At 45.7% G+C, this 18,095-nt stretch overlaps 1 protein-coding gene across 2 annotated transcripts; it reads right to left on the minus strand.

The window, feature by feature from the left end:
* Positions 1–1,804: 1,804 nt before the first annotated feature.
* PPP1R3B (protein phosphatase 1 regulatory subunit 3B) lies at positions 1,805–13,884 on the minus strand. 2 transcript variants are annotated; one of them, XM_086379706.1, is made up of 2 exons: positions 13,629–13,884; positions 1,805–6,699 (listed from the first exon to the last, which is right to left on the minus strand). In XM_086379706.1, the coding sequence occupies exons 1-2, from the start codon at positions 13,763–13,765 to the stop codon at positions 5,817–5,819; spliced, it is 1,020 nt and encodes a 339-aa protein (XP_086235832.1). In that variant the 5' UTR covers positions 13,766–13,884; the 3' UTR covers positions 1,805–5,816. The 2 variants fall into 2 exon arrangements, with proteins under 2 accessions (XP_086235832.1, XP_086235833.1); XM_086379707.1 differs by lacking the exon at positions 13,629–13,884 and adding an exon at positions 12,795–12,907.
* Positions 13,885–18,095: the final 4,211 nt, after the last annotated feature.

Consider the following 18,095-nt stretch of genomic DNA (forward strand, 5'->3'; position numbering starts at 1 on the left):
TGTCTTTTCAGAATTTTAGTCTCGGTTCCATGAGAGAGGCTCCAGTTTTGGGGGACAGTTCTTGGAAAAAGAAAAAGAGACTCTCATGTGCAGTCCACTCAGCTTTGTCACCAACTGGCTCTGTGACTCTTGGGAACACACCAAGGGCCTTTGTCTCTTAATCCATAAAAAGAGCTCCCAGATAGCCCTTCCAGCGTGAACACTGATGGTTTTCCGACCACACCGTCGTCTGGAATGCTCTTGTTCCTGTGATCCTCACGAAGAATGCAAAGTGTACGTGGCACTTCTTACAAGTTTATATTTAGAAGCATTTTAAAAGCAAACATGTTGGCCAACTCTAAGAAGTACTCAGGGCACTGCCAGAGCCCCTGGTTACCTTATTCCTGCTAAAAATACTCAGAACCCCTTCAGCAGAGCAGTTGACAGGGGGCGGCAGGGTCAAGGCCAGGCGCCAGGCTTACCCACTACTGATACCCTGGCAGTACCAGTTTCCACGGCTCCTAGAGGACTCACCTAAAACATGACTGTCTCATACAGGGTTGAGTAGAAATAGTGCCTAGATGACCTCCCTGGTGGCACAATGGGTAAGAACCCGCCTACCAATGCAGGGGACACAGGTTTGATCCCTGGTCCGGGAAGATGCCACTGAGCAACTAAGTTCATGTTTCCCAACTACTGAAGCCTGCTTGCCTGGGGCCCAGTCTCCACAAAAGAAGCCACTGCAGTGAGAAGCCCGTATTCTGCAACTAGAGAGTAGCCCCGGATCACTGCGATTAGAGAAGCCCGCAGGCAGCAACGTGGACCCTGCATCCGGTACAGCCGAAACTGAAGGTAAAAAAAAAAAGAAACAGTACCTAGAAATGGCCTTGCCCATGAGCAACAAATATTCCATTGAATTATTCACAGAGCTGGATATTTGCTATTCTGGGGATGTTGCTCTAGAAAACTGGTTTGGCTTTTTTTTTTTTTTTTTCTTTCCTTGTTTCTTTTTACTCTAGATATCTCCTGAATGTCCATCTCACAAATGAGAATTATGTAATGATTATGAAAACCACATTGTATCTCAAGTCGACATTCATAAAAACAAGTGTTCTTTTTTCCCCTTATTTCTGGAAAGCCAAAACGTGGGCAGTGTTTGCCAGGCTTGAGAAAGATGGTTACGCTTGTAGCTCACTTTGGGCACTTATTGACCAGGTGCTAAGACTGAAAATACTCTTTCTACGGCAGAAACACCACTGCCTTTCCCCTGTAGCTGAGACTGATTGGCAGGAAACATCTGGCAGCAGTTGACCTCGCCTGCATCCCATCTTCTGAACTTTGAAATAAAACATCTCTGAACTCTTACTTAGGGTGAATGTCCTGCACCCCTTGGAGGCAGGGCCCCACTAGGAGCTGTGTGGTTTGCTGGTTGCAAAGTCTGTCTGATTAAACAGTTCCAAGTTATGATAGCTGCTTATTAGTTTTCCCACTGTTGCATACATTAAACCAAAAATACTCTTCAAGAGCAAGTGAGAGGGTAGGAAGAGATCTACCCTGAGATCATTAAAAACGATTTATAACAACTCAGGCCCCTGTTCCTCTTCCCTGGCAATCACTTTCTTAGTTGTAATCAGCCTTGGCTGCTTTAACAGCTTAAAAAGCAATTACTCCTTTCTCTGCATCTTCCAGCTTTTCAGCTTAGCCACTGATTGTGTCCTAGCCCTTTTGGAAACTGGCTTTCTATATGTGGAAACACACTGATTGAAAATGTTCCTCCCCAACCTCTGACTGTAAGAGAGTCAGTTTTAAAATAGGACACTTTCCATTTTGGGTTTTCTACCTTTATTACATTTTTGCATTTGAGATCCAAACAAACCACTCTCTTATACTACACACAAGGCATCCATTCTTGTGATTTTTAAAGTGCATTTCCCCTTTTTGTACAAAAATATGTATTAAAAAAAAAAAAAACCTGTGGAACTTTCTCGACAAGGCACTTTTAGGCATGAAAATGAAGTTGAGTCTCCGGTTCTACATTCACATAGAAGTAAGAGCAGACTGCCACCACCACAGCTGTGTTCTTGGAGTCCTCACAGGTCCAGCCGACTTTAGAAACTGATAAACAAGACTAAAAGCATCCACAGCTTTACAACTTGCACTCCAATGCTTTACAACCCTAACAAGGAAAAGCTGCCCGTCTGCACGGCTGTCTGTCCCTCCTCGTTCAGATGTGTCCCACTTCAGGAAGTGAAGATACGCTGGCAAAGTGTCTTCAGATGACCTGAGAGATCCCACTGTAAGTATAACATCTTAGCCCCAATGTCCGTGGTCATTTCAGGAAAGACGAGGACGTCAGGACCTCCCAGGGCAGAAGCCATGGTGCTTTCTCTAGCAAATCACATCCTGTCAAGGGCTTTGACGGAAGGATACTGAAGTTTTCACTCACTGTCCATTAAGAGGGAAACCCTAGCCCACGGCTCTTCTGAAAAGTGAGCCAATACTTTTGGGGGGTTTGTACACATATGTATATATAGAGAGAAGTCATTTAGTATCCCAGTGACTACAAGTAATGCTTGTTTTTAAAAATGTCAAATAATAAGCAAAGATCAAAACCCCAAAACATTCTTTTAGCAGTTTAAAATTTACATCTTTAGAAAAAACATTGAAAGAATAATGTTTTGCCACCGTTCAATCTTAGAAAATACACTCTACCCTGACTCTGAAATCATTTTAATCTCTGGAGAACTACGTAACTTCACTGTTTTTCACCTGTAACAAGAACACTTGAAGAAAAAAACAAACAGTCTTGCCCAAATGCTGCCATCTTCCAAGAAACACTGAAAGCTTATTGTATAAAATCTATCTTTAGAGCACCTAGTTTATTTATTGCACCTAATTTGCAAACGCTCCCCAGGACATATGGGGGAATAAATGTGAAACAGAAATGAAGCTGCCTCCCCGCCCCTGGACAGCTGCACCACTGGCAGAAGGCTGGTCCTTTGGGGGGGCGGTGGCGGGGGCGAGTTGGGAAGGGGCCACTTGTCATTATAACCAAGACAGTCAGACCTACAGGTCAGGCTACAGTCATGTCTCCAGATAAGAAACCTGTCCCTTTCTGAAGTGTGTGGACATATTACTGCTGGTGAGTTAGGAACCGAGGAGAGAGCCCCTGGGAGCAGGTCCTGAGGCCAGCTGTTGGTATCCTGGGAGAGAACTGGCCCCAAAGCAGACAGCATGCGTGTGCTAAATCACTTCAGTAGTGTCCAACTTTTTATGACTCTATGGACGGCAGCCCGCCAAGCTCCTCTGTCTGTGGGATTCTCCAGGCAAGAACACTGGAGTGGGTTGCCATGATCTCCTCCAGTGAATCTTCCCAACCCAGGGCTCAAACTTGTCTTAAGTTTTCTGCATTAGCAGGTGGGTTCCTCACCACTAGCACCATGTGGGAAGCCCAAAAGGAGACTGACTGGTGAAGAGGAGATAGTGCTCTTCAGAGGCCAAAACCTCACTGCCTGACAATGCTGCTGGGGAGCCAGGGCAGGCACTCGCTTTAGTCAGAGAAGGGTCTTTCTTTGCCAGCAGGTAAGGACTTGCCCGGTGGGGTGAGCAACCCAGGTGCGCTGGTGAGGGGGTTTGCAACCAGTGCCCCCAGCACAAAAGCTGGGGTGAGCTGGGAGGAAAGAAGGGTAGGGGGAGGGTTTGTGGTTGTTTTGAAAGAGATACTTATCACTGAATTACCATATTTCAAATTTTGACACGGGAATGCCTTCAGATCACAATGACTGAAAACCATACAGAAGTCACTTGGGGCATTTTTCTTACTAACAGAGAACGATCTAGTCATAAGGAAATGACAGCACACTTTGTACCTTTCATAAACTACAGCAGGGAGGGGACTTCTTAAAGCAAAATAAATTCATGACCCGTATAAAATTAGGTTTGCTTCCAAATGGTGTAGATTTACACTCTTGTATAACAATTCTGATCACCAGATTTATAATATAGAGAATCTTGTCTGTGTACTGGATGTAAGACATGCTTACATAAAACCTAGTTCTGCCCAATGTCAGCATAAGAAAAAAATGTGATTGTCCCTTAAATTTTATTAGCATGTAATCCCCCAGCACTGGCCACGGGGGAGAGACATAAAAAATTAAGCACTACGTTGCAGACTAATCACAGCCGGTTTCAGGGATAAGAACTCTATGGAACACCACTTAAGAGCATTTTAAAAAATCAAAACATTTTAAAGTTCAAAAAGAAAAGAAAAAAAAATAAACCCAACCACAAAACTCTAGGAGCCAAGACACTCGAGATCTGCTCAATGCTGATTTACAAAAGCCACAGAAACCAGGAGGTCTCTTCCAACTGATCTGGAGAATGCAAGCAAAAGAAGGCTCTTTGCGTGCAGAGTCCAAGGTCTGTGTCCCCAGATCTAGGGAGTGGGGTATCCCGTCTCCTGCCTCCCCTTAGGAAGACCTCGCTTTAGTAAGATCAGGCAGAAGAAAAACGAGGCGGTCCTTTAATTAAGTTCTGAAAATAAAAACAAAACCCAAACCTTCTACAAATACACATATAAAAGTACTTTTTAAACACTCCCAAGTACCAATGAATCTTGCCCAAGAAAAATCACAGGATTTGGGGATCCATTGGATGAGGAAAGTCCCAGGAATCTCACAACAGGGTGAACCAACAGACTTTTAATGTTTTAGTCCAATGTGGTTAAGAACAATGAGTCTATGATACTTCAGAGTTGGCAAACAGTAAAAATCAAATCTGAGAACTTGATGAGGTTTTTCTCCCCATCCCTTTCCACACCCACACACCATAAATAAGAACTACCAAATCAAAGTCCGTGGGGGCTGGTAAAGTGTTGTTTACAATGTGGATGTTGTAAATCAGAGTCAAAATACAACCAAATGTTTTCTGGAGGTGTGGAGGATATATTGAATCTGCAAATCCAAACGTCCCAAACATGGCGTAAATGATGACTCTCCAGGAAAAGAGATTCTAAAATCCTTTTGTGAAGAAAGAGACACGGGCAAGCCAGCTGAGCAAGTTACAACAAGTCTTGTAACCAAGCTGTCCGGTGACTCAGGGTAAGAGCGAGGGCTTAGAAAGCTCCCCCAAAGCCAAGAGGAGAAGCTAAGCGTCCCATTCATGCCTGTCCTGCTGGCATCAGCCTAGTGCACCATTGGTGACACCGCCCAGGAGCCAGCTGACTTCCCATTGCTGGTGTGTCGTTCTCTGCTGGGCTGTCAAAACAGGGTCAGAAAGAGGAAATGCCCGTCTCCATCACAAGTTGATCGGCCTGCATCATCTTTTCCTGAACAGCAGCTGAACTGTGGAAGAAAACCAAGTGCACAAAAAATGCAGAGATAAAGTGTAAAGCCCATGCAACAGGTGAGAAGGCCCCGGCTGGGTGGTGAAGACCCCCAGAAGAGGGGCCACGGGGAGGACCGAGGGCTTGCCAGGGGACTGACTTCCCACACCCAAGAGGAGAGGGACTCCTTATCACTGAGCCAACATCCTCTGGCCTAGCCAGGGCTGCCCACAAGCCTGGGTCCCGTCCAGACCCTTTCCAGCATCATCCTGCTCAGACAGACCGTCATTGCCAAACGGACCATCACAGCCATCTCCTCCAAGCGTGAACCCAGTTCTGTGATCAAAACCTGGCTGTCTTGGCTGATTGAAGGAGAAAAGTGACTAGGATCCTTTACTTTCAAAACTGTGTATGATGGCAGTTCAGCTCTTCTCCGGGCTTCCCTCTCCATCTCAGGACGACTGCAGCTCGGCTCATCCGCACCCACTGAGCCCGGCTCCATCCCAGGCTGTCACTAGTAGTATGGCCCAAGCTTCTCGTATCCTAAATAACTAGGCCACTCCGGAAACAGACCGTAGGAACACCGAGGGCTTCCAAACTGGTCAAAGGCTATTTCAAAATCTGGTCCGTTTGGCGGCTGGGCTGTTCCCTGGGTAGACTGCAGCTCCGCCCGGATGATCCTATAGTTTTTGCCTTTGTTGCTGTCCCAGTACGTCTGTCCATTGCACTCATAGCACACGGCGAACTCCATCCTCTCGTAAGACTGAATTTTCTCAGGCAAGCTGACGTCAAAGGAGAACGTGTCCTTGTCTGAACCCGCGTACGTGTCCTTCACGTACCAACAGGGAAAGTCTGTGAAGCTCTTCCAGGTGTCAAAGGTCATCCGGACTTTCACCGTCTTCTCGAACGCGAGGTTCTGCACCTTCACGGTGCCTGCAATGGACCTGTCCTTCAGAACGCAGTTCTCCAGGCACACGTGGTCGGTCTGAAGCCGATTTCTGAAGTCCAGGTAGTCCGCTGATGGCTGCGAGAAATCCAGCACAAAGCTCTCGCTCTCCGCTGTTGTCAGGCTCACGATGCTGTCCAGGAGCTCGGTGATGTTCAGCGGAATATCTAACGGGTCATCGAACTCGGAGAACACTTTGACCATCGTCAGGGCCAGCCCCTGGTTGTCGGCGAAGGACACCCGCTTCTTCACCTTTTTCTCCTGGACCGTCGGGGCCACCGTCCCACTGGCTTCATTCTTGCCGCTCAGCTGAATACAAGGCCTGAGAGGTTTGCTTGGCTTTGGGGCAATCTGGAAGGCAAACCGCTCTCTGCGCAAGGAGGGGGCCATGCAGCTGTACCTGCACTCGATGTCCACGGCCATCACGGGGCTAGAGGAACACGCTAGAACCCTGGCCAAGAGGAAAGACAGAAACAGAAAGGAGGTCAGACAGACATTCAGATTCATCCTTCCAACAGGGACTGGCAAGCTGCGTTTGCCTTCATCTCCGCCCACGTGGCCACAGCTCATTGTTAACTCAAGGGTGGTCCAGTGTGACCGTGGTTTCAGGGGAGATTAAAAGCGTATAAGTGGAGGGTGGGCAGGGGGAGAGGCCCAAGGTTAAAACCAAAGAAGTATGGAACCACTGGTCTTAAAACCAGTTCATGGGATTCCCTGTCAGGACTTCTTGAGGCCTTCAGTGCACTGATGATTGTGGGGAATAATGAAAAGCGCATGCTGTTTGTGGAGTTTCCAAAACTTATTCCTAATGAGGGAAGCCTCCATTTTTTGTGGAGCACCTTGCTGAACACAGTTTGGTAAATCCTGCTTTCATCCAATAAAAAGAAATTAATTCCTCCCACAAATACTGATTGTCGTTTGCTATGTGCCAGGCATGATGCCAGACCCTAGATTCAGTAGTGAAGACAGACCCCAACCTGTCTTCATTCAATGTACAATAGATTTTTATATTCTAGTATGTTTTTTAAAAAGTGCCAGAAATTTAGTATTTTTAAACTTTTCATATCAGTGAATAATTTTTTTTTCTACAGTGAAAACAGCCTCTGTAAGAATAAAAAGCAAAGAGAATCATGCTAAAGATTACATGAATCTGACTTCATAAAAACCATGTTTTTTCTATAAGGGAATAAAGTAAGTAAAACTAAAAAAAAAAAAAACAAGACAAACTGGGGAAATATTTTCCAAAAAGCATGGCAGCAAAGTGTTAATACCTTAATATATAAAGAGATTTTATAAAATAATAACAAAGTCAAATATTCCATGTAGAAAAATGAGCAAAGAGCACAAATAGAAAATTCATAGAAGAAATTTAAAAGTGGCTTATAAATATGCAAAATGTCAAAACTATAAATAATTTAAGAAATTTAGATTAGAAAATAGTGCCTGTTTTTACCTAATGAGTTAGGAAAGAATTTCAAAAGATAGTACAAATATCTGTATTAGTCCAAATGGCACAAAATTTCTAAATCTTATATTTTCAGATTCTTATATCACATACAAGTGTTAAACTTAAGGGAATAATTTAAAATGCATGAAGATTAATGTATTAAATTGTTCAATGCAACATTAAGTGGAGGGAGAAATGTGAGAAAATAAACTGACCAATAACAGGTAGCCGATTAAATCAAATACACTATATTCATGTGATACAATTTTATATCATCATTAAAATCATTATTTGTAAAAAATATTTAAAAGGCATAAAAATTCATAATATAAGATTAATGTAAAACATGGATTTCCTTGATGGCTAAGTTTGTAAAGAATCCACCTGCAATGTAGGAGACCCTGGTTTGATTCTGAGGTCAGAAAGATCTGCTAGAAAAGGGATAGGCTACCCACTCTAGTATTCTTGGGCTTCCCTTGTGGCTTAGCTGGTAAAGAATCCATCTGCAATGCAGGGGACCTGGGTTTGGTCCCTGGGTTGGGAAGATAACCTGGAGAAGGGAAAGGCTACCCACTTCAGTATTCTGGCCTGGTGAATTCTATACAGTCCAGTCTGTACAATCTATACAATCAAGTCTATACTATACAGTCCATGGGGTCACAAAGAGTCGAACATGTCTGAGTGACTTTCACTTTCACTGTCAATGTAAAAAATGGAGAAGATAAAATTATACAGAAAGACTAGACTTGTAGGGCAAAATTATTACATATATGCACAGAATAAAGACTAGAGATATACTTAAAACTGCCAAAATATCAAGGTGATGGGATTTCAGGAAATTTCTGTTTTCCTGATTTGTACTGTCTTATCTTTTCTAAAATAATAGAACTTCTCTAACCAAGTAAAAAGAATGAATATAGTAAAACATCTCAGATATCTTAAGATTTGCCAAAATTCACCCAACACTATTGTCACACTAGAGCCAAGCTATTTGAATTTCTATTTACCATGGCAAATTGATATCCTGATTTGACAGTTCCAAAGGGCTAACTGAAGAAGTCAGTGATGAAATCTGGATTAAAATCTTTGGTCTGAGAATCACAGAACACAGGATCTGGATTAGTTGCCAATCACATCTTCCTGCATGGCAAAGGCTCTAGTGTGGCAACAGTGTGTGGTGGTATGTTGGGGTACCAACTCTCAGGCCTCCCCTCATCTCCCCTCCATGGGGGTTGCTGTGCTGTGGATTGATGATGGTAGTTCAGGAGAAAGACTGGCAAAATGTTGCTCATCTTCTGACAAGAGTGGAGATCATTGGTCTCACATACAATACCAGACCCATAAATAATATCTGCTCTTCAGCTTGATTTTGATGATCAAATATATAAAGAAAAATGAGAAAGTATGAAGACATATTGGGTTTGATCCCATTTTCCAAAACAAACAAAAACAGCACTTCCTCGGGATGCAGGAATCACTTAGTAATGACCAAGTGGAGAAACCCACACGTTCAGAGACAAAACAATAAACACAAGTACCTGTATTAGTCTGAAATGGCCCAACCTTTCTAAATGTTTTTATCTTAATTTATAGCCAGAAAGTAGCCATCAAGATGCATTTTAAAGGATATCTGTGTTACTGTTTCTCCTCTAACACAGTGAAACAAGTGAAAATTTTAGGAGCAAATTGGCTATTATATTTGTTTACACCCATGCAATTGTTCTGGAAAGGCAAGTTCTGACGGAACTGGGCAAGACAGCTTTAAAAAAAAAAAATGTCAGTGGGGGGTTCACTAAGGGGTTCAATGTAAAACAAACAAACACCAAAAAACCCTATGCCTAAAAAGTAATTCAATTTTTCTTTTCCTCTGTTCATTGCAAAACTCTGTTAGAATGCATTGGAATCATTCAGTTCTACTTTTAACACAGGTAGCTTTTGTTTTTTGAATGAATTGTTAATTAAAAATAACCAAACAGCAGGCAAAGCCACATATCCCAGCCCTTCCTCCTCTGCCCACCCCTGACAACCTGGGTATGAACTAAGGGAGGAAGGGTTCCTCCTCGGCCACAGCAGCTTCCTCCTGGCCTGAGTCAGCACAAGGTCAACTGCAGGCTCTCTACGTGCTTTCCCGCACCACCTTAAAACAGATCATTAGAAAATGATTGGGGAGCTCTCAAAATATTTTGGAAACAGAATTCTGACACAAGCAGATCAGCAAAAGCAATTGCACACTTGCTGCTGCTGCTGCTAAGTCGCTTCGGTCGTGTTCGACTCTGTGCGACCCCATAGACAGCAGCCCCCCAGGCTCCCCCGTCCCTGGGATTCTCCAGGCAAGAACACTGGAGTGGGTTGCCATTTCCTTCTTCAATGCATGAAAGTGAAAAGTCAAAGTGAAGTCACTCAGTCGTGTCTGACTCTTAGCCTACCAGGCTCCTCTGTCCATGGGATTTTCCAGGCAAGAGTACTGGAGTGGGGTGCCATTGCCTTCTCCTGCACACTTGCAGTCAACTGCAATTGCTCTCAAGTTCTAACCCCGCCAGTTGGAGAGGCTTAGTTGAAAGCCTTGGTAAAGTTTCAGTATTTGGACCCAGAGGTATAAATGTACCCCTGGGATCCCTTTTATCACCGAGCTTTAAGAACAGGGGGTTGGGGGGTTAAGGAGGTAAGGCTGGAGTCAGAGCCAGACTCCACTGGCACGGTGGACTGGAACTAAACAAACAATTCCACTGGCACTTTCCAGAGTGGAATTGGTTGTGTGACTTTCTCCATGAAAGGCAAAAGGAAGGTGAACCACCTGGGGGCCCAGGTGTTCCTCTTGGGCTCCGGCCCAGAATCCCTTCACTTTTTCAGTGTCGCCAGCGCTGGAGGGGAGGTCACTAACCCCTGTGGCCTCAACAGAGGGTGAAGTCTGACTCTTGGCTCCCTTGTCTGTCCTCACAGGTAGATTCTAGTTTTTATTCACCAGATCATTCTCCAAGAACTGGTGCACCAAAGTGCTGGTTTGGTGTAAGCCTTCCTGATCTTCTGCTCAGAAACTCCCTGATGGACCCTGACCACGATGACCAACACCCAGACACACTCCTGTCACTGGAGACACGCAAGGTAATCAGAGCTTCCTAAGTTCCTGAAAGGCAGGCACCTGGATAGGTGCTTTAATCCTTAAATGGCATGAAAATGATCAGTTCCAACACAGGATGCGTTGGGCTGTACTCACGCCCTCTCTTATGAGAGACTCTTTGGGAGCTCTGCCCTTTCCCTCGCCCAAGCCAGGTAATATGAGTCACCAAGGTTGGTCAGGGAAAAAAAAACCAGAAGGAGATGTGGACACACAACTGAACCAGCAGAGATGACATCGGACCTGGATACCAGTTCTTTGCAGGACAAGGTCACGAGACTGTGAGTAGCTGTTACTCAGACCAGCAGGGATTCTCAAAACTTTTGCTTCCAAATAGATGCCTAGGAGATCAGTCTTGCCCCATGAGAGACTGGACGTGTCTAAGGGTACATTTCAGTGTTTCTGGTCAAAAAGAGGACAAACCCTAACACTCCATGCAAATCAGAAAGAACATGGAGAGTTTTGCATAAAAGTTTTCCCTGTTCCACTAGTAACAAACAACACACCCTCTCAAGACAGCTGGCAAGGGTTACGTGTAATGGTGATTCTTCTCTAAAATCTATCAACTTGTACAGAAAATAACCCTATAACCTTCACAGTTTCAAGCAGCTGAACTACTGACTCTCTGGCTGTGCCTTTTATAGAAGGCAAATCTTTTTCTTTTGTATTGAGGCCAACACATTGCCTCCCCCATTCTCTTGCACTCTGATAAGAAAAGACAGAAATATCAGACGCACCAATAACTCACCAGGAACACTGAAGCTACGTTGTGAAGGTAAGCGTTGACAACCAAGTTACCAGGTATAATTTTTGCTTTAAAGATGTGGCCACCTACGCCTTTGGCATTTCTCTATTTGCTCCCAAAAGGTTTGGCTGCCATAGTGTGAACAAAGTTGGCATCTTTCCCATGGTACTCTGACCATGGGGCTGTTATTCGCAGCCCTAGATGCCACTTGGACTCCTCTATTCTGTCACTGCCATCCAAAGCATCTCTGAGATAAATATCTGTGGATGAGGTTGCATGTTATAGGAAAGAGATAAGTTAAAATGGCACAGTGTTTGCATCTAGAAGTGTCCAATATGAAATACAGCACACTGGCCTAGGAATGCCTACACGTTGCTGTGGCTATGCTATGCTAAGTCACTTCAGTCATGTCTGACTCTGTGCGACCCCATAGACGGCAGCCCACCAGGCTCCCCCGTCCCTGGGATTCTCCAGGCAAGAACACTGGAGTGGGTTGCCATTTCCTTCTCCAATGCATGAAAGTGAAGTCGCTCAGTCGTGTCCGACTCTTAGCGACCCCATGGATTGCAGCCTACCAGGCTCCTCTGTCCATGGGATTTTCCAGGCAAGAGTACTGGAGTGGGGTGCCATTGTAGCACTCAGGGCAAATTACTCAAACTCTCTGGGCTTGAGCTTCTCCCCTGAGATCCCTCTGAGCTCTGACATTCTGGGTTGCTGATATTGCCTGATGGTTCTTCTTTTCCCACTAACTTTTCCCTAAATACCTCAACTTTACTTTTGGGGTAAATCCTCCAGCTGTCTTCACTTTAGTCTTGGCTCCTGGACAACCCTGCCAAATGAACCATTTCCTCTTCTCCTCTGCACCCCAGCCTGAAGGCCTTCCTCTGGCTTCTCCTGGGCCGTGGGTCTCCCAGGGAGGCCTGGCCACACACACCACAGGCCCCAACATCTTCTAGCAACTCTCCAAGTTCTCAATTTTCTCCTCTTCTGCAGCAAACAATACCAGGAGAGAGCCCAAACCTTCTAGTATGTTCTGGGCTCTCTGCTCCCTCTTTTGCACTGAGTCGCTTCCACACCTCTTTTTCTGGACTCAAAACGGACAGGAACAGGACACAGGGGCAGGCCGGGGCGTCCTGGCTTCGAAGATCCCACAGGTCACTGTCTCCTGGGTCCAGCCAGGCCCGGGCTGCACCCCGCTCCCAACCCCTCCCAGAGATCCTTCGCCGGGCGGGAACCCACCTGTGGGGCCGCGGGGAAGCCCCCTTTCCAGCTGGCTCGCTGCATCGGAGAACCCGGAGGGAGGTGGCAGGGGAGGCTGCCGCCACCAGACTACGTGAGCCTCGGTGTGTGTCCGGGAGGCAGGGCTTGGGCTGGGTTCCCGGAGTTGTGACCGGCAGGGGGAGGAAGACGACGAGGAGGAGGAGCCCTAGTTATCACACCAGGGCGGGGCGGCGGGGCCACCCCGGACGGAGAGGCGCCGCGAGAGCGTCCCCGCGCGGCCACCTCGACCCCGCCGGCCCAGGACGGCCCGTCTGGGGGCCGGGGACCCGAGGTGGCTCGGCTCCGAGTGGCCCCAGCCGCCGGTGCGCTCCGTGTCCCGTAGCCCTCGGCGACCTGAGAGATCACCTAGTGTGTTTCCCTACGTTGTAACGGGCAATCGAGGCGGGGTGAGAGACGCAGCGACTTTCCCTTCTGCTCAAGATCCCAGGGCTCAGCTCTAGGAGTGTCGGTTCCCAGGCGGAAAAGCCTAGTGTCAGGTTCGAATTCGGCACAGTAGGGACTAAGAGTCGTCTGGACTCCCAGCCCCAGCCTCCCATCCTGGCCAGGACCCCCAATCGGTGCATCACGTGGGTCCCGCCAGGCTCCATCCAACCTCTGGTCCCTGCATTGCCCTCTCCACGAGGAAGCAACAGTTTCCTCAAGCCCTTCTAGAGTGTCCCATGCCCACAGTGTAACTGCAAGCTGGCCTGAGAAAGTGTGTGAGGCAGGAACCAGAGAGGGTCCCTAATGCGTGCCCTCGTCGCCGTTTCTGCGGTCGGGCACCGGGCCTTGAGGGCTTGGTGGGGGACGTACCTGGTACAGCTCATAAGCCCCGAGGTGCGGAGGCGCCAGCCTGCGGCAGCATCCCAGCCAGGGTGGCAGGGGCAGCGGCGGCGACAGCAGGAGCGGGGGCCGGGGCTCAGGTGGGCGCCCTCCGCGGGCAGCCGCATCCGTCCGTGCGCTACAGCAGCCCTCCCGCCTCCTCCCTGCGGCCCCTCACCTGGGACTCTAACTTCCAGCCGCCGCGCGGCTCCCTTTAACTTTCAGGCCACCTCTCCCCACTCGGGACGCCTTCCCAGACCCCCCTTTCCCGAGAACGCCCCCCGCAGCCAATGGGCGCGCCCGAGACTCGCGCCGTCCACCAATAACCGCGGAGCCGCGGTCCCACCTCCCCAGCACCGCCGCGCCACGTGATAGGCTGCGCGCCCAGAGCGATAGGGCCGGGTTCCAAGGGCTGGGAAGAGGGCGGTGGGTCACAATTTCATCCGAAGCCGGGGGGAACGGGCGCCAGGGGGCAGAGGCACTTGCCTGCTGCACGGCATCCCGTTACAGCCAGAGGGCTGGACGCCGGCGCCTGGCACAGTTCCTACTGCCTAGGCAAAGTCCTAGCCGGGAAAAGTCACCCTACGCGCGCGGACGGGATTGCAGAGCCATTCACCCGTCCCGTCGGCCCCGCCTTCGTCTTACTCTTCAGCCACGGGGTTCACAGGTGACCGCTAGTTCCTCCATCACACGTGGAGCCCAGAGGAGCCCGGAGAGAATGCCAAATGTGTTTCCCTCCGTTTTAGGTGGAGCCTTGTCGGGATCAGTATCCCCAGCTTCTAGGATACTGTTGAAAATAAGTAATTACTGAACGCTTGCTTTGTGCCGATCACCGTCCGGGTGTCCTTGTGAATGGAATACAGTAAAATCCTTTTAATAAAGTTGTTATTGAGGCAAAGGACCAATACCCATCTCAGAATATTGCATAATAGTTGAGGGTTTCTCAGGTAGGTATTGGAGAAAACAACAGCACCGCACTCCAGTATTCTTGCCGGGAAAATCCCGTGGATGGAGGAGCCTGGTAGGCTGCAGACCATGGGGTCGCTAAGAGTCGGACACGACTGAGCGAATTCACTTTCACTTTTCATCTTCATGCATTGGAGAAGGAAATGGCAACCCACTCCAGTATTCTTGCCTGGAGAATCCCAGGGACAGGGGCCTGGTGGGCTGCTGTCTATGGGGTTGCATAGAGTCGGACATGACTGAAGCGACTTAGCAGCAGCAGCAGCAGCAGCAGCAGGTAGGTATATTTCCGAGGAAACTACCTAACTTGAATCTGTATGAACGGATTCAACCTGTATCTACAGGGCCTCCTTGATCTCTGGGCTTCAGCTTGAGATCTGTAGAGAATGATGAGTTTAGAATAGAGTTTAGAAGCCCCTCCACCCATATGAGATCAATTTAATATGCATGCAGCAGCAGCAGTCATAGATATCATTTCCTTGGTGACCAGCTCTGAGCTAACCACTTTAGGGATGAGGATCCCAGTTTTCCAGGTTTATTGAATTTTGGAAATTAATATAGGATTACCAGCTTTTTAAAGTGCCAATTAAAAACATAAACAAGTCCTACCATCTTCTGTTACCACCTTTTATTTTTGAAAGAAATACTCTATTCTTGCTTGGAGAATCCCATGGGTTTGCAAAGAGTTGGACACTACTGAGTTCACATGCACACACTCTTTAACAGCAACAACAAAATACAGGAAGGGCCTAATCTCAGTAGAGGCTAGCCCTTCATATTGCGTATATTTAGCTTTATAAAAATTTATTATGTTGACCATAGCATATGGGAATTTCTGCTATAAGAGATTTAAAAGCAGCTTCTAACTTTACTAGCAATGTAAGACAAAAACTCTGGTCCATTACGATAATGTAGTTGGAGTCTTCGGTGCTATAGAGAGCTTCCTCAGACTCAGTCTTCCTGTCTGAAGGGTGATCATTAGTCCTCTTCCTTCTCTTTCAGTGGATAAATCTAATTAAGGACCACCTGGGAAATTAACTATTGCTAGGCAGTTGGCAAATGAAATTCCTATGCAATAATTCCTTTGCCAACTCTAAACACCCTTTTATTAGCTGATGAGAAGTTTGAAAATTTATGAAGCCAAGTGCTGCCTACATTTCTCAAGTGGAGGGAGCATGCTAGAGGAGTGGGCAGAGATAAAGAGCCAACAGGTATTGCAAAACATATGCAGGTAAAGGGTGATCTGAACCCAAGTGGGAAGGAGTTGGGACAAGTAAATACAATTTTATAGCATTTGGGTTTGGAAGTATCTTCCTTACATAGATCTAGGAAATCATGGGTAATAATTTCCCCTGTGGTTTAGGTGACTATTTCAAACCAGGAGAGTGGGGCTAAACTTAGTTGTGGCACACCACAGTCTTGGTAGGTAGGACTGTGGCATCTAAGAGTTTGAAAAGAGTACAGTCTTTGAGATTGGAATAGAGCTGGGTTGCAAGCTCTGGAGAACTGTTGCAGGAGAATTCATATCAGTCCTGAACCCCAGAACCTGAGAGATGTACTGGTCCTTAGACAATCTTGCTTTGCGGTTTCATTTTCTAGCAACAAAGAGGGAAACTGAAAACGGAAAATTTCAACCCTTTAGTCAATGCTTACCAAGTTCCTTTTCTAATATCTGGCATTGAATTGTAGCCTTAATATTCTTTAATAAGCCTATTCTTCTCCCCCAAATAAAAAGAAGCCAGTGGCTAAGGATAGCCAATGATCATCCATAAACTTCTCTTTTTTCATGGTTGTTAGTGGTAGCACTGTCTTATTCTTGCACTTGGGTTCATCTGTGACTTTTTAGCTGTGTCTTACACATTTGTTCATTTGTTCTATAGTGCACTATTAACCAACTTAAGCCTAGGTGCTGGAAATGGAAAAATGAGTGATATATTATCTTACTCTCAAGAAGCTCTTAAACTGACAAATAATGATGTGGAATGAACGTGTGAAAGGCAGATCTCTGGGGAGCTAAAAGAAAGACTGTGTGTGTGTCAGTGGGGGAGAGGGAAGAGGGGAGGGTTAGAGAAGGCTGACCTTTGAGAAGTGACCATTGAGCAGGATCCTGAAGGGGGAGAAAACGTTTAGGGGTAATGGGAGAGAGAATGGCAGGAATTGGAAATGGCACAGAGTTCTTCTATATGTTCCCCCAAAGAATTTCCACTCCATTGATTAAAAACCAGATCCTCTTTCTGGCTTAAATACTAGATAGTCTTTCCTTCTGCATGTGTTAACATCAGTTTTTTTTTTTTTTTTTTTGCTCGTCCAGAAAACTTTAAAAAATGTTAATACCTTATCTCCTCCTCAACTTAACAATTTCAAAAACAGTTCAAATCACACAAGATTTTGGAAATCCTTTTCTTTCTGTCGTCTTAGAGTTCTAACATTGCTTCTCTTTGAATTTAAGTGAATCTAAATAAAAAAATAACCAGCATAGAGAGTCAGAACTAAAGAAGAGAGCATTCTTTTGCTCGATCAGAATAGAAAGTGGGAAAGACTGTTTCCAAACTGCTTAAGTCCATTTATATTTAGATGAGAGGCGTTGTTTGCACCTGTCAGAGCTGCAGATGCGCTCTGGGTGCATCATATTACCTGGGGCCCTCTGTCCCTCTTTCAGAATTGCTGAAGGGGACTTGCTAGGTCATGTTTTATGGGACAGGCAGATGAATACCAGTAAAGGGATTCTGTAAGCCTCTGTCAATGAGAATATGTCCTTAGCACAGTAGAGACGATCTTGGAAAGATCTTGAGTAATTTACATGTCAAAGCTCCTAGAGCCCATCAGTAATTTACATAGTTGAGAGTTTCTGAGTTTCTGTATGATGCTGATGTACGGACCATTCCTTTAAAAGTTACATTAACAAAACAGCTTTTATGCTCCAGCTTTATATCTAGCGCAGTGCTTTGTATGATCCAGATATATCTTTAATTTGCACTGTATATTATGCTTATTAAAACTAATACAAGATCACTGTGGACATTGTGGAAAACACAGAAAAATATTGTGATGAAAACGGAATCAGCACCACCCAGTCAAAACTACCAATGTAACTTACTGTTTTTTCTTTCAGTATTTATTCTGTGCCCAAACATTTTATTATCAGGATCATAGTATATATAAAATTTAATATTTTAATTTTCTAATCATGGCTGCTCATTTTCAGTGTATTGATATTAGAATTTTCCTGACATGCTTTTTAATGACTGCATAATATGCCTTCACATAAAGAGACCACATTTTATTTTCTTATTATGGGATACTTAGATTTTTTTACTCCAAATTTTCTCTATTAAAAATATACTTCGATAAGGACCTTCATATTTAAATCTTTGTCTGTATCCCTGATTCTTTTTTTTTTAACTTTTCATTTTGTTTTGTTCTTTTTATATTAAACTTTTTGTTTTATATTGGAGGACAGCATCCCTGATTCTTTCTTATAAGTCTGTTTCCCAC

Source organism: Bos grunniens, chromosome 27 (assembly GCF_055505025.1).
Source record: "Bos grunniens cultivar Pamir isolate PY7600 chromosome 27, Bosgru_T2T1.0, whole genome shotgun sequence".
Classification (NCBI taxonomy): domain Eukaryota; kingdom Metazoa; phylum Chordata; class Mammalia; order Artiodactyla; family Bovidae; genus Bos; species Bos grunniens.